Source organism: Haliotis rubra, unplaced genomic scaffold (genome assembly GCF_003918875.1).
Source record: "Haliotis rubra isolate DU_JTF1 unplaced genomic scaffold, ASM391887v1 Scf388, whole genome shotgun sequence".
In the NCBI taxonomy this organism is placed as follows: domain Eukaryota; kingdom Metazoa; phylum Mollusca; class Gastropoda; order Lepetellida; family Haliotidae; genus Haliotis; species Haliotis rubra.
The window spans coordinates 1011596-1027807 of NW_025767066.1; the positions used below are offsets into that span (position 1 = coordinate 1011596).

At 42.2% G+C, this 16212-nt stretch overlaps 1 protein-coding gene across 3 annotated transcripts in view; it reads right to left on the bottom strand.

Moving 5' to 3' along the window:
* Positions 1-15120, bottom strand: part of LOC124286625 (CDK-activating kinase assembly factor MAT1-like) — a 65092-nt gene extending 49972 nt beyond the window's left edge. The window contains exons 1-2 of one of the 3 annotated variants that reach the window (XM_046723007.1): positions 14980-15120; positions 4654-4806 (exon numbers count right to left, since the gene is read on the bottom strand). In XM_046723007.1, the coding sequence (XP_046578963.1) occupies positions 4654-4806; positions 14980-15068 (242 nt within the window). In that variant the 5' untranslated portion in view covers positions 15069-15120. Of the gene's footprint in view, positions 1-3998; positions 4124-4653; positions 4807-14979 lie in introns of those variants that run through there. The other 2 variants (XM_046723009.1, XM_046723010.1) reach the window with 2 other exon arrangements.
* Positions 15121-16212: the final 1092 nt, after the last annotated feature.

Below are 16212 nucleotides of genomic sequence, written 5' to 3' on the forward strand. Positions count from 1 at the left end.
AATGATGTCATCACAGCTGACGACGTAACAATACAATCGTATGATCGATGTTTGCATGTATTAATATGCAGCTAATTTCTGGGAATCGAATACCATTTGATCACGTTTTCAACCAATCAGATTAAAGAGCACAGTGACTTTTGGTTTACAATGAGTATTTGAAGCACGGGAATTCATTTGGAACCGACGGCGTCAGCTGGAGGTTTCAAATGAAATATTCCCGTGCTTCAAATACTCAATAACACCCGGAAATTGGCCAACACATGATTTTTATCGACATTGTTAACACAAAAGTAAACCAAAAGGTCCACACACGTTTTTGTGTCTGCACTCAATGACATCGAGTACGGGTACAGCAGTGAAATGTCATCAGCCGGCTGTTTCGGCTGTTTCCCATGGTAGCATCTGGAGCTGCTCATTTGTGACGTCATTCGACTCTACGTCACAATATGATTTTAATGACGTCATCACAGCTGACGACGTAACAATACAATGGTGTGAGCGATGTTTGCATGTATTAATACGCAGTGAATTTCCGGGAATCGAATACCATTTGATCACGTTCTTCAACCAATCAGATTAAAGAACACAGTGACTTTTGGTTTACAATGTCTGATGGAAAAGTGTAGCATAGAATGGGTTGTCTGATGCCAAGTATAGCCAGGGAATGGTTTGTCTGAAGCCAAGTATAGCCAGAGAATGGTTTGTCTGATGCCAAATACAGCCAAAGCAAGAGCATGAGTCTGATGTCATCTATAGCCAGAAAATGGGTGAGTCCGATGCTAAGTATGGCAAAGAATGGGTGAGTCTCAAGGCAAGTATAGAAAGAGAGTAGGTGAGTCTCATGCCAAGTATAGACAGAGATAAGTGTGTCTCAAGCCAAGTATGGCACCAGAGAAGTGTGAATCTGATCCTATGTATAGCCACAGAGTTGTACAGCCTGACAGTGTGTGAATCTAATGTCCTGTACATTGAGAGTGCCTCAGTCTGATGACTTGTCACAGAGGAGGGTAGAGTCTGATACCCGAGGAATGTTTAGCAATGGGGTATAATTCCATTCTTAACATGACAGGACACAAACCCTTTAATGGTTTTATACATTTCCAGTTGACACACCAAACTCTGAACCTATCCTCGTTATAGAAATAATGCTAATTTCATTTCAGAGATCAAAAATGCATTTTCTAGAGTAAAAATATTATTGAATACTTAATCAAAATTGCTTGTCTCTTCCTCTGCCTGAGATAGAATGGCAACTTTCTGTGTTATGTTCAGATAACTCTTTGGGAAATTGAAACTTCTATTCTTCTTATATTCTAATTAGTGGGGTACCACCTTCTTTTTAGAGTAAAAGAAAAATATCTTAAATTGTGTGGATTTGTTAGACTTGCATAGAATTGGATTCTTGCTTGTTCAAGGACAATGCAAATGATAAGAACAGGTCGTAAACTTGACTGAATCATATCATGCATGTCCTGAAACACTTAGTAAAACAGTAACTTCTATGAGTGTATGTGATATTGGGTGAGTTGTTATCCTTGTAGGGACTGTCAGTTGTTGTGCTACCACTAATGGACCAAACTGATGGATGTAAACAACACCTCTGAATTCTCCCGAGATAGTGGTTAGCAAAGACGGTATCGCCAGAAACAACCTTCTGTAATAGATGCGAGGGAGCAGTTGCCATGTGGAGCTGCCATAACTCACTTCACGATGATCTAGGATAGACTGCTGCTGGATCATAGATGAAGGAAAAGGGATTGTCAACTGAGGTTCTAACGATAGACATGATCGATGAAGACGGGAAAAACAAAGAGATCATAGTGATTGTTGACCCCGGAGTAGGAGGGATTTCCAAACTGCACAACAGAACAACTTGGGGGATCAGTGAGGAGATGAATGGATTGACGATTCTAGGATGCTCGATGAACCATGGCGATCTTCTCACAACTAACACTCTCTAAGGGACTGACACGATGGGTGTCGGAGGATTGGATGACGAGACACCTAAGGTTCTTGCTATGATAAGAGTCTGGGGAAGTATCCAAGAATGTGTCATCGGTGGGGGTATCTTCATAAAGGGTTCCTTTTTGATGACAGGACAAAATCTTCTGAATGTGACTTATAGTCTCTGTCCTTCATACTTTGAGAGCTGGCCTTCCTATAAGTGTCAAGACAATTACAGGGCATTGCAACCTTTATCCCCAAAACAGATTCTGATACAATCAATGCTAGATGAATGAGTGAAGTGTGATGAAAAAGTCTGTTACATCTAGCACAAACTGTCCTCTTGGGTGTGCTGCATGTCTGAACCAATCCTCTTCAATATATCTTTATCTTTCTTTTACTAGTCATCTCTTTTACTCTTTCTACAGTTTCTCATATCTTCTTTTCTTTTTCAAGATGAAACAAAATCCCAATATTTGAAGGTATTCAAGAGATGTAATAGAAAATAGAATCTCTATATCAGACAGGTGGACTGCAGAGAAAGAAATGATGTAAGCTAGTCACATGATCAACCTGGGCAAGAGGGAAACTTTGGATGAGCTTACAGTGACTGCCAACAACAACAGACTGAACTAAGATGTGGTCAAGTGAGGTGATACTAAGGGCTGAAAACTTTGTTTCAGGTAACTTCCACTCCAGGGTCAAAAGAACAATATAAGTGCATAAAGTCAGATAAGATAAGTTTAAAAGTAGACTTTATGGGTAGTACAGTAGCATGTCCATGTCTTCACCTTTGATACAATATGTATCAGCAGGAGATAAACCCTTCAAAAGGTAAAGCAATTGGAAATTACATCAGCAATCCATACCAAAACCTCATGATCTTCATAAATTCTTGTCATCTTGCACTGAATCTTCACTGACTAACGGTTCAATTACATCTTTGTCTTCAACCAAAAATGAAGCCTTTAGTTTTGGTGCTGTTGACAAATGCTTAGAACAATTGTCCACCACTGACGTCAAGGGTGTGGAATGCATCAAACTCTTGATGACGTTGTTGTTGATGTAGTATATGTAAGTAATGTTAGCTATTACATCCAACCGGGAAGAATTCTATGCTGCTTTATAGTCTGTGGCTGTGCTCAGGTCTGAGGTTGTGTGAAGGTCTGAGGCTGTGCTCAGGTCTGAGGCTGTGTGAAATTCTGAGGCTGTGTGAAGGTCTGAGGCTGTGTGAAGGTCTGAGGCTGTATGAAGGTCTGAGGCTGTGTGCAGACAAGCAGTTGCATGAATGTCTGAGGCTGTGTGCAGGCTAGCAGCTGTGTGAAGGTCTGAGGCTGTGTGAAGGTCTGAGGCTGTATGAAGGTCTGAGGCTGTGTGCAGGCAAGCAGTTGCATGAATGTCTGAGGCTGTGTGCAGGCTAGCAGCTGTGTGAAGGTCTGAGGCTGTCCATAGACATGATAGTATCTGCTAACTTCTAATCCCCCATGGAGACACAATAAACTGGATTTACTGTCTATATTGTAATGTTACGGGACACATGATAAACAAATTGGGTGTGGATCCCGACACTTGTTTATAAATTGAACATGAAGAAGATATGGGGTGTTTTTCATGAAGAAGATATGGGGTGTTTTTCATGAAGAAGATATGGGGTGTTTTTCATGAAGAAGATATGGGGTGTAATTATGTCTAAAAATTTCACTAATTAACCACCAAAGAATACCTTGTAGATATGATGTACCAAAGATTAATAAAGACAATCCAAGCCAAACATTTTGAAAAAAGTTAATAATTTTGATAGAATGGCTTGGATTAACACAAAAGAAAATTTCCTCTACCATCCCGTTGGGCGAAAATGCAGAGAGTGATGAGTTACTGGCTGGTCATGTGGGGGCCTGTGTGTATGCTCAGGAGAGGGGTGCATTCAGGTGAGATGTTTTTTTTCTGTTCTTGGCGAACACAATACAGAAATGTTTGAGGCAGAGGGGGAGGCAAGCAAGTAATATTAGTCTGAATGAAGAAACCTTCTGTGTTAAAATGCCTAGGCTTACCCATTGAAATTTAAGTGCTCCAATAAGAATAGAAATATGCATTGGTAGAGATGTTTGTTTAAAAACATTCAGTGTCCACCTCTGGTAAAAATGGCATGGCAGCACGCGTCAATCAACTGAAACAGCTGCCAGAGAGAACCATTATAAACATGTAATTTTCTGAATAAAATTGATATTTTATACTTATCCTGACTCATGCTTATTGCTTACCTCATGAGTCAGGATAGGGAAAAATATGTAATTTTCTGAATAAAATTGATATTTTATACCTATCCTGACTCATGAGGTGAGCAATAAGCATGAGTCAGGATAAGGAAAAATCTAGAAAATGAATAGAGAAGGTAAAGGAAATCATTACATACCACTGCACATTTCTAGTGTGATGTTTTTACCTTTAGTTTCGAGGAATACAAGCCTTCAACATCATGTAGATTACCAGATTAGGTACTAAATTAGTATGATTTTCTGTGTAGGCACCCAAAACATATTCAAACCCTGCCAGTACGATGTTAACTATTCTGTTCAAAATTCAAACCCTGCATTTATAAACATCCTTCACTTGCCATATATTAACCTTTTCTTCTTTGTACAGTCAGGTATTTTATACATTTATTTTAAACAAACTTTGTTTTAAAAATATTCAAATGTTTCTCACTCTCTAAGTATTCTCTTTCTGATGTCAAGCTCTTTCTCCACATTGGAGTCCTCAAAGATTTGTAGGCGAAAGTTGTTCCTCCTAAGAGCTGTTCCACATTCCGGACATGCACCTGATCCCTTGATGAACAGCATGTCCACACAGCTCTCACATCTACAACAGTGTAACAGTAGAACTGTATGCCATGACAAGTACAACACTGAAAACTGTAACTATAAACTGTATATTTCTTACACTTATCCCATCTCACATTATGCACCTTTGCTTGTTGTCATGACCCTGGAATTGAAACTACATGGAACAATGTTTTCAGCCTCTTGTAACACTTCTTCCCGAACACTCTCTTGCTCCTCTATTGCTCCAGCCGAACATGAGACACCCAATTGTCTTCATGCGTGACAGGATTGGTCAGGAGTGGGGGCGCATTGGGAAAGCTGTCTAAGGTGCCAGGCTTTTGATCCAGTGAGCTTAAGGTGCCAGGATTGAGCCCACCTGTAACCGGGTGTAAAAAACCTTGGAGTCAACTTTGTGTGCAGACTCTTTAAGTGTTGTCACAACCCCAAGTGTACAGTACACAACCCTGTGCACTTAAAAGAACCCATGAATCCGTTGGTAAATGGCCACATGGTGACCACATGAATACGTGCAAACACCTAGTTGTAGGTACAGCAGCATGCAGTAAACTTGGACAAATTACTGTGACTATGTGTCCAAGTCCACCAAGCTGTGAATGGGTACCTCATAAGGATGGGAAAGCCACATTAACTTGGTGCGCCTAATGGCTGCACGAGTTGTATGATCCCCTGGGAGTTGAGATTGAAAATATGAATTGTCATTGAGATTGACATCCAATGATTGAGGGAAAAACAAAGGCCCTGTGAGCAGCTGAGCTGGTTATTGGTGCTATACAAATATTAGTATGTATGTATGAATCCACTGTGTGAGACAAGATAAATATCCACTTTAAGCTTAAATTTTTCAATTTTTTAAACCTATTCTTTCTCATGTTATGCACTCATCCGACGGTTAGATGGAGGGCCACAGATTACCCTAGTCTGTATGAAGATGAAGTTTGGTTTTACACCGCTTTTAGCAATATTCCAGCAATATCACGGCGGGAGCACCAGAAATGGGCTTCACACATTGTAATCATGTGGTGAATCGAAACTGGGTCTTCCGTGTGATGAGCAAACACTTTAACCACTAGGCTACCCTACCGCCCCTCAGATCTTAGGATTGTCTTGTGATGGGTTGCTTCAGATAATCCTGCTTCACCCAAATTTTAACCATCAGCAGAATCCAACAAGAACCATCTGGTCCTCAACCCAGTCCTATCCCATCCACTGACCCTCACAAATACCCCCAAGGTTTAGTCACCAGATCTCCTTGATGCCATTGTACCAGGCTTGCCTCTCATCTAGTGAGGGTTGGAAGCAAATGGAGGAGCTACACCCACAAAAGTGTAAGCCTTAAGGATCTCTGAACACATCCAGAAGGCAATAGTGTTGCCACTTTGGAAAGTGGGATGAAGATCTGTTTGGGTAGTCATTGGCAGTCTTGCAAGTCAGCAATATAGATCTTCAATGCTCTACCTGGACAGAGGGAAAGATCATCAAGATCTTTAGGCCTGGAGATAGAAGACAGCAGTGGATACCACCTGAGACCATAAGGAACACCTTGCCATGTTTCTTCTGTTCAAAGCATACCCAGTTGACATCTAAAGCAATGTATCTATGAGATACAGGCCGCTGTAGTGAGAGCTACCAGGAAAACTATCAAGCAGTTTGTAGTCAGCTGAGGTCAAGTGTCTCAGGAGGTAGATGAAACTCCATAGATTGGTCAGCCAGTCTATAAGATTGCAAAGAGTGAACTTCTGGAACTGTAGATACCTTATGATCTGTCATCGTTGCCACTACTAAGTTAACAGCAGCAAGGTAGCTTGACAGGTGGAACCCTTCAATTTCTTTGAAATATGGAGATGTTGAAGGTAATCTGTGACCATCTGTGCTAAAACAGTTTTGGAAACAATGCACCTTGCAGTATATCTAAAAGCTCTTCCATCTGTAATCGTCAAGGTAGCAGGTAGAGGTGTGATGAGCGGATATGTAAGATGTAATGGGGACAATGTAGATGGTCAGAGTGTGGATGGATGTGGATGTCATTTCATTCAGGTTAGTTGTTTATGAGGTTTACTTTCAAACAACTGCCCTCTGGCCAAAAGGGTGTGACCAAAAGCAGAAGTATGTTCTTGCTTGCCTTGAAGTTTGTTTTGAACCCGATAAAGTAGGCCTATTCGTGGGAATTCTTCAGAGTTCAGTCCTACACATGATATTGCCACAACATCTTTATCACAGGCAAATGTGTCTTGTATCAGAGAATCAGTTGCAAAGAGGTCTATGTGAGGGTTGGTAAATGGTGGGTAGTCAAAATATCTCCAGATGGAGTTTCCACTTGGTCAGCGAAGGATGTTCTAGATGAAACAGAGCATCTGCAATGACATTCTGAACCCTTGTTAAGTGGTTGGCTCTGATCTTGATGTGAAGAGATTGATAATCGAGCAGCCACTTGTAGATTGAGAGGATGTGTTCCACATCTTTGTAGGGACACATCATTTTAGGAACAAAGGTAGATGAATCTCGGACCACAGATCTGTTCTCTGCAGAGACAGCAGTTAAAAGACATGCTTTGGGCACTCCTCTGAGTGTGAGAGAGTTAGTTGACTTAAGAAGACCAGAAACTCCTGCCACTGCCATAAAGATCTTGCTTGGCTGAGTGCCAACATTACTTGACGCTGTATCTTGCCAACCTGTCGGGGGAATGAACATCTTGCCTTCCTCAGTGTTAAATACAACCCAGATGAATTAAGGTTGTGTCAGGACCAGCTTCGACTTCTGGAGATTGATGATAAACCCAAGTTGATGTAGTTGTGGTTATGTGGCCAAGTTGATTCTGAAGCATCTGGGGAATTGACATGCTTGTATGTTAGGTACCCTTCGAACCCCCCTCTGATGAGGGAATTGTGGGTTTTGTAAAGCAGGTAAATAGTCTAAGGGCCATAGAAGCGCCATTTCATTGGTTGTGTATTCATTGGAAGACAAATCGAAGAAACTTCCGATGACCTGGGAAGATCATACATGTGGATCCTTGTAACACGTTATATTTGGGATTACCCTTTCTCAGTTACGTACAGATTCTAGTACTTTACAAAGAAAGTGTAATCCCAAATATAATATGTGTTACATTTGACTACTTTCTAAATGGCATTGTGTATTCCATGTAGATATGAGCCGTGTATCTCAGGGATACACAAAGTCAATGGTCCAGACTACCAGTTTCGAACTTCCATTGTTGTGGAAGGTGTGGTGGCTGACGTAGTTAGGCAGCTAACTTTGTGTGCTGGCGATTAGGTGCCTGACTCTGAGGGCGTGGGTTCAAATCCCAGATGGGACTTATTCGAATAAAAGTACTCAAATCTGTACTTTACTGAGAAAGTGTAATCCCAAATATAATGTGTTACATTTGACCACTTTCTAAATGGCATTGTGTATTCCATGTAGATACTTGTCATGGAGATTGAGGTCATTCATGTAATCCCCTGGCTTAATCCAGGTAAGGAAAAGCACAAAGGAGATCATCCTGAAGAGTGAAGGTTGTTACTGTGCACTGAAAATCTTCTTCTTGGAAATCATGTGATGCTTGTCCCAATCATTCTTTGGAACAAGACTGACTGACTGAGTTTGGTTTTACACCGCTTTTAGCAATATTCCAGCAACATCACGGCGGGAGCACCAGAAACACCGCTTTTAGCAATATTCCAGCAATATCACGGCGGGAGCACCAGAAATGGGCTTCACACATTGTACCCATGTGGGGATTCGAATCCGGGTCTTCGGCGTGACGAGCCGACGCTTTTAACCATTAGGCTACCCCACCGCCCCTTTGGAACAAGAAAGATCACGGATTAGAAGCCTGGGGTCTCAATCAAGGTACCTTGAATTTCTTTTGTTGGTCTTCCAACTTGAACGAGCGTAGTAGTGCCAGTATCTCTGGTACTTTGGTCAGCTTGACACATGTCTTCAGGGTGATAACTGTGCTGAGAGCAGCCAGGTACGTTGAGAGTGTTGAACCTTTTAAGTGTCTCGTCTGTCGCTAATGACACAGGTATTCCGCCACTTGAGGACAGGTTGTTTTTACCGCTGTAAAGCCTTTCCTCATTGCATACTGTTCAATTCTCTGCCATTTTCGTCATACAAGTTGTGAGTTGATCTGTGTAGAGCTAGTGTCACTGCTTTCGCTGCTCTGGCGGAGTACCCTCTAGTCTTCAGGCAAGCTTTGATACGCTCCACGTGTGTAGCTGGAACAATGCCGGATTCCTGTGAGCTTGCTTGGTGTGTGGATGGACGAGCAGGTTCGTCCACTCTGGTAGTTTCAGGGTTGGACTTCCGAGTTCTTGTATGAGGACGGGAAACCATACCCTTGCTGGCCAATAGGGCGTGACCCAAATCAGTTGCAGCATTGTCGTCTCTTCTACTTCATCTTTGCCGAGTAGAATCTTGATTGCGACGTCCAGTTTCTCTGTCTGGTCGGCTGCGTAACTGAAGGCCAGCCGGTTGCTTGTAAGCGGCGGAGTGGCTTCCAACTGTATCTTGTACCCTCTGCGTAGTATCTGGGATACGTAGTCGTCCTGTAGTATTCTCCAAATCTCCCAGTATCGTTGAAGACGCACTGTCGAAGGTTGTACAGGAACGGCTGGGGGTGGAAGACTCCAGTCGTTCTAAACCTGTCCTTGAGCGCTTGGTTCCCCTGGCACCCCTGGGTGCTTGGCCTTTTCCGGGGTTGCTTCTGGGGGCTCCGGTTGGGCGACGAAAAGAACCTCTTCCTCTTTCTTTTCTCTGGCTCTCTGGACTCCTGCAAACTTGGATTTGTTGGAGTAGCGCTAGGACGTCTGGCGAATCACATTTGCCAAGGTATCTATGGACTTTATCATCATGATCTCCCTTGATTCGTGTGTAACCTCTTTGGTGACTTCTTCAATTCCTCCTCCGAAGATGGATGATGCTGACCATGGGGCTCTGTATAAGGACTTGGTGAACCGCTCACTCCAGGTGCACGCTGACAATAAACCTTGCTTCCTCAGGAGAGTCAGGCCCGCTGATGTGGATGCTAGATGCTCCAACATAAACTGGTGGTCCTTTTTCTGAGTCAGTAGAGCAGAATATATCATCCGGTCGACTGCGGCGGTGGAGTTCTTGAACTTCGAGATTAGTGCTTCGTTGATAACCTGGCTAGTCCGAAGAAGGTATGTCTAGTAGTCGTATCCAGTTGCGCTAGCTTCTTGTCCTCTATCTTGTAAGTTCTATAGCGGGAGTCGTTGATGATCTTGTAGTCCTCATCAATCTCTGGTGCCTTCAGGAAGGGTTCCATGTGATGTAAGGGGAATCTCCTGGCGTTGAACATCAGGATATGTTGATTCTGAAACTTGGTAGCCTTATCAAAGGCTGAGCTGAGACTGTCCGGTACTTGGGAGATCGGGTCGATCGGTGGAAAGGTGAGTGTGTCGAAATCATCATTGGACATCTTGTATGTAAGTGCTTCGTCTGTGTCCTTGGAAAGTGATGCTAGGTCCAGGCTATTAGCAATCCATGAGGTTACTTCTGCATCGGAGAATATGACTTCACCTTCTTCCTCTGATTTAGACATCTCCCGATCTGACGAACCACGACGATGTGAGTCTCTGTATGAATATCTGTATGACGAACTGCGTGCAGGTGAACAATCCCGATGTGATCGTGCATCCTTCCTGGAGTCTTGAGATCTCTCTCTAGGCCTGCGTGAAGGTTGATTCTTAGGCGTAGTTTCCCCTCTGTGAGATGTGGAGTGCTTGCGTGCAGGTTCCCGATGTGCGTCTGAGTCCGATGGTGATGACAATCCGTATCTACGACGTCTGTAGGGTTCAGGAGAATGCTTCGATCTGCTTCTGCGTGGAGAATTCTTAGCATCTTCTTCAGAGACGTCTAAGGCTGAGCTGACATTAGTACATTGTCCAGGCTCCTAACTTCAGATGGGGAAGATCGTCGGGTGCGTAAGCCTTCGCGCAGGCTTCCCTCTTCTTCCAAGTGCGTTGGAGAGACTGCTGAATCTTCACGCAGGCTAGTAGTCATCGTAGTGGTCTTTGTAGCAGCTTTCTCCTGCGCGAAGCGACGTTCCATCATCGACATCATCTGGTCTGTAAATTGTTGCATAAACAGCCCGGGTTTAAGTTCTGCGATGTCCGATGAGACTGCTGCAGGGTTGATGATGCTCCTGACAACGATGAGGTGTCTTCTAAGGTATGCTGCACTTGTGAAGAGTTGACGCTGCTGCTATCTCTGGTACCCGATGTCTGCGTTGATAGGTCTTCTGTCAATGTCTGCGCTGAGAAAGTTTCCGATGTAGCTGTAGAAGCAGGCTCCGTCTTCTTGCTGACGACTGTGACTTCAGGTGTGACTGACTGACTGAGTTTGGTTTTACGCCGCTTTTAGCAATATTCCAGCAACATCACGGCAGGGGACACCAGAAATGGGCTTCACACATTGTACCCATGTGGGGATTCGAACCCGGGTCTTCGGCGTGACGAGCCAACGCTTTAACCACTAGGCTACCCCACCGACCCCCCCAACTTCAGGTATGAGGATGGGGGGGATCATCATACACGTCTGCTTCTTCCGGAGGTACAATTTCGGCAGAGAAGCATCTCGTCTTCTGTGTAGAGCTGTGTAGAGACTTCGATGAAGTCTTAGGGGTAGTAGCCTTCTGCGTTGAAGACGATCTAGTCTTTCTTCGTTTGAGAAGAGGTCAGCTCCGTTGACGACGATGTCTTATTGGCTCCAGAGTTCATCACTGGAACAGCGACCTGCCCCCGTAAAACGCTCGGCAATTCACTGGAATAATGAATATCGGCAGCAGTAGTTAACACACAGTTATCAGCGCAATCACTCGATTGCTTGTGAATACCTTCTTACCCAGTCCTTTGCAAGTCTATGAATGGAAAAAAGGTAATTATTAAATTCAAAAGTGGTTAAATTCAGACAATGTTTACAGCGAGAGCTGGAAGAACATGAAGTACTGCAATCAGGACATAATATATGCGGGTCAGCCACAGACAGCCGGTACCTACAACGAATACAAGTTTTCATCAAATGTAAACACGATGACAAAATATGTCAACAACGTATAATTTAGATCAAATTTCAAACCATATAGTAGTATACAATCCTAAAAACTATATACAGCAATAATTTTGATTTAATTTTGATGTAAAGGTCCAAAAGAGAAAAGGATATGTGCCGTATAGGGACCCAGGTGCATCACAACCGTCCTCAAGGGCGAAGAAGGAGAGAGTGACAAACATGGCTGGTCATGTGACCCAAAAGGGCGCCAAAGCAGGCAAGGGAGACTACTCATGGGTGAGTGATGATTTTACGTCCGCTGTTTAGAAGGGAACTTCAAGGGATTTCAAGTGTTCCACTATCATTCGCAAGAAGAAGGAAACAAGCATTTAGCATCAGTCAGGATAAGGCCAAAAAAAAAAATGTTATGGTTCCGATTTCCTACATTTCAGAACTAGGGTAGGTAGGTAGGGTTTGTTGTTTTTTTTGCAAAATATTTTTACATTACTCATGTGTCAGAAAATAAATTTAATTTATTATGTGGTGAGTAAAATTGTTAGGCGCGGCGGGAATATTTAGGGTCGGTCGGGAAATCGGAACCACAAGCTTCTTTTTTTTAGGCCTAAGGAAAAATTGACTGATTCTCCTGGGAAGTTGAAGTTTATCCACCAGCCATGTCACAAAGTGGAAGGATCGATGCTTTCAATGCTACCCTTTGGTGTTGAGATGTCCTCTGAAATCATTGAACCTGCTTCCGAACAGTGGAGAGGAGGAGAGAAAGTAACTTCTTCCTCTAGTCTTTATTAGCAAGTGGGTCAGCAAACAAAGTTTGATTGTCTGTTTCAACCACTTCCCATTTTCAATCACATTTGGAACCTCAAGCCTTCAAGGGTCATCAGTGCTATTTCAAAATGACCCACCATTGTGTTCAGAGGATTCTAGCATCCATTCCAACACCATGTATCATCTTCATAATAAGTAAATTCCCTCAGTTTTCCCCCATACAAAAGAAAGCGGGATATTCCAACTTGGAACACTCTGTACAACGTCCAGATGCAAGAACGGAATAAAACCACTAACTATTATACAAACTTGATGAAGCAAGACATATTGTTTGATAAAAGAGGAAGGAGCGGACAATAGAGCATCTGTCAATATGCTGATACTGACCTGTACAAAGGCTTGAAAACTTCAGGACGTATATATAGCTGCTTGAAGGTACTTGGACCCTTTCTAAACACAGCAAAATTGTCATCCTGCAAGCTATCACAGGTGGAACATCGTTTTGCTAACTTCTTGGATATTAAAAGTGTGTCCAAGCCCCTGAACATAATAAATAATAAGAGGAAAAGACAGGACGTCTGCACCTTCAGACGACAAAAAAGAGAAGGAAGACAATTGGGAGTTGTATGGTGAACTAGAGTGCTACACATGCTTTGCATGAGCTTACTGTGACTGCCTACACCAATAGTGAGTGAGTGAGTGAGTGAGTTTAGTTTTAAGCCGCACTCAGCAATATTCCAGCTATATGGTGGCAGTCTGTAAATAATCAAGTCTGGACTAGACAATCCAGTGAGCAACAGCATGAGCATCGATCTGCGCAATTGGGAACCGATGACATGTGTCAACCAAGTCAGCGAGTCTGACCACCCGAACCCGATAGTCGTCTCTTACGACAAGCATAGGTTACTGAAGATCAATATTCTAACCCGGACCTTCATGGGTGCCTACGCCAATAGATGGAACTTGGGTGTGTTTGGGCTTGGCAGTTACAAGAGGCTGAAACCACTGATCCAGGTTGTTTCCACTCCAGGGTTGTAAAAACTGGAGAAAGTTCATAACATGAGATAGGAAAAGTTCATAAACTGATAGTAAGTCTCCGCATGTACAATACAGTATAGCCGTATTTCTTGAAATGTTAGACGACATAACTTTGTATCATTTAATGTCAATAAAACACTTTTGTCATTCTGAAGTTCATCTTTGTCTGTATCGGACGTCAGGCTGCCATTGTGCACAAACTCTGGTGACGTCATATGTTTCCGTGGTATTCCCTACAGATCAACTTACGGGTGCACAGCACGTCACAACCTCACACCATGTAGGTTTACAGTAATAACAAAGTTGATAAGCTGTAATACAGTCAATGATTTTATAGAATTAACAGAATAGTCACATTTCTTCAGCCTAAATTTCCAGTTCACAAAATATGTAGTTGATCAACGGAATACGTGAAATGAAAAGTGAAAAAAACGACTTAAGAGATGACCCTATTGGGCTTCCAAGTTTAAAAAAATAGAGCAGGGATTCCCTCCTTAGGTCATGTGATTATTTTCATTGATTACATCTGCTAACCGACGAGCGATGTTTGGAAAACTTTGAAGCTGATTAAGTTTATAGAAAATATTTGTAAAGATCGCACAAAAAGTGCATTACGTGCTAGACATAAAGTTGCATTAGTTCTTAATAGTCGACGACTGTATGTACGCAAATTGATGAAAGTTTGAACATTTTTTGCTCTCAGCCGTGATGATCAACTGATGAACGTAAACAATCGATAGGTGTCGCAATTTGGTGAGTGGCTCGTGAGAAATTATGTCATTAGAAAGTACCACGGAAACGTAAGTACCACGGAATCATATGGCCCGCATGGTACAACAAGGTGTATTTCTTGACATGTAAAATACAGTATAACTGTATGTCTTGACATGTACAATACAGTATAACTTTATGTGTTGACATGTACAATACAGTATAGCTTTATGTCTTGACATGTACAATACAGTTTAGCTGTATGTCTTGACATGTACAATACAGTATAACTTTATGTCTTGACATGTACAATACAGTATAACTTTATGTGTGGACATGTACTCTTAACCCCATGTACAATACAGTATAACTTTATGTCTTGACATCGTCTTTTCCTTCCGAATACTTTTGACTCTCCTTGTAACATTTCAGTGTTATTGTAGGGCTTAGTGCACTTATTATGACAATAAGACCAGCCATTACGAAGTACCTGGTATCTCCCTACCCGTATATCACAATGAAATCAAAATCATCCCAAAACGAGGATACATATATCCTGATCGAAAAAAGGACGATTTACATATTTTATGGTCTTTGGAAACTTAAGAGTAAATATTACTTGGATACACATGAAACATCAACGCACAATGAGTGTCCACAAACGTTGACGAGTAGTTTCAGTGAAGGATTCCGATATTTTGTTGTTTTACATCTTGGACAACCTTGTTCGTCCATATTTTGTTGTTTCACAGTCTTCACCTTCAGGCAAACATGTGATTACCTCCCTTTGACCATCTCAATCTCAGCTTGAACGTGCCTGAAACTCGGTCTCAGACTAAAGCAGCACTTATCGGATTCGGAAATTCAACTCATTCGTCCAAGTGTCGCGAGTTACACGTTAAAAGTTCATGAGTGTGACGTTTTGAACAGCATTAAATGACGTGATGGAGAGAAGCCTTTGGGCGGTTTGGCCGATCATTCAACAAAACCTATGGCCATCTGACGTTCAAGGACTGATGCAAATCTGTCAGACGTCCCTGTTAAACTTTTGAAATATTTATCTCATTAAAGATATAAAATTTCAGTAGTTGTGACATGTTTTTATTGAATTTCCCCTACTTTTTAATAGTACATAATTAAAATTTGTTGTATTTTTTTCTAATTCCTTCATTCTGATTAGCTGACCTGTCCACGTGTTGTTGCAATTATTTCCCAATGAACGTTAAAAAAGTACGCCTTGCCCACCAAAGCGCATTACATTCACCATGTTCCGGATTGCCATGGAATTCCCTTTCTGCTTACATGTATCACCATTGTAGGGACTTTTGGCGACATTGATGTAGATTCCGGATCGTCCAAACCACCGAAAGGGAATGAATATACACATCCTCTCTCGTCCTTTTCTTCTCGAACCAAATCCCTTACTTAAAAGCAGCAGAAACTCTGCATTTTTACAAAGCAGATGCAATTAATAAACAACGCATCGATTTTCGTTTGAATAAAGTAGCAAATGCATTAGATCGAGTGGCTGTTTTAACCTCTGTTCGTGTGTCAGTCTGTATTTCTTTGTATTAATCAGTTCGTGTGTCAGTCTGTATGTGTTTGTATTCATCTGTTCCTGTGTCAGTCTGTATGTGTTTGTAGTGTGTCAGTCTGTATGTGTTTGTATTCATCAGTTCGTGTGTCAGTCTGTATATCTTTGTATTCATCAGTTCGTGTGTCAGTCTGTATATCTTTGTATTCTTCAGTTCGTGTGTCAGTCTGTATATCGTTTTATGCCTCTGTTCGTGCATGTATGACTGTGCATTCCCTTTGTATTCTAACGTCGTCTCCATTTCTCTGTTTTCCCCCAGAGAGACACTGGAACGGGAAATACACA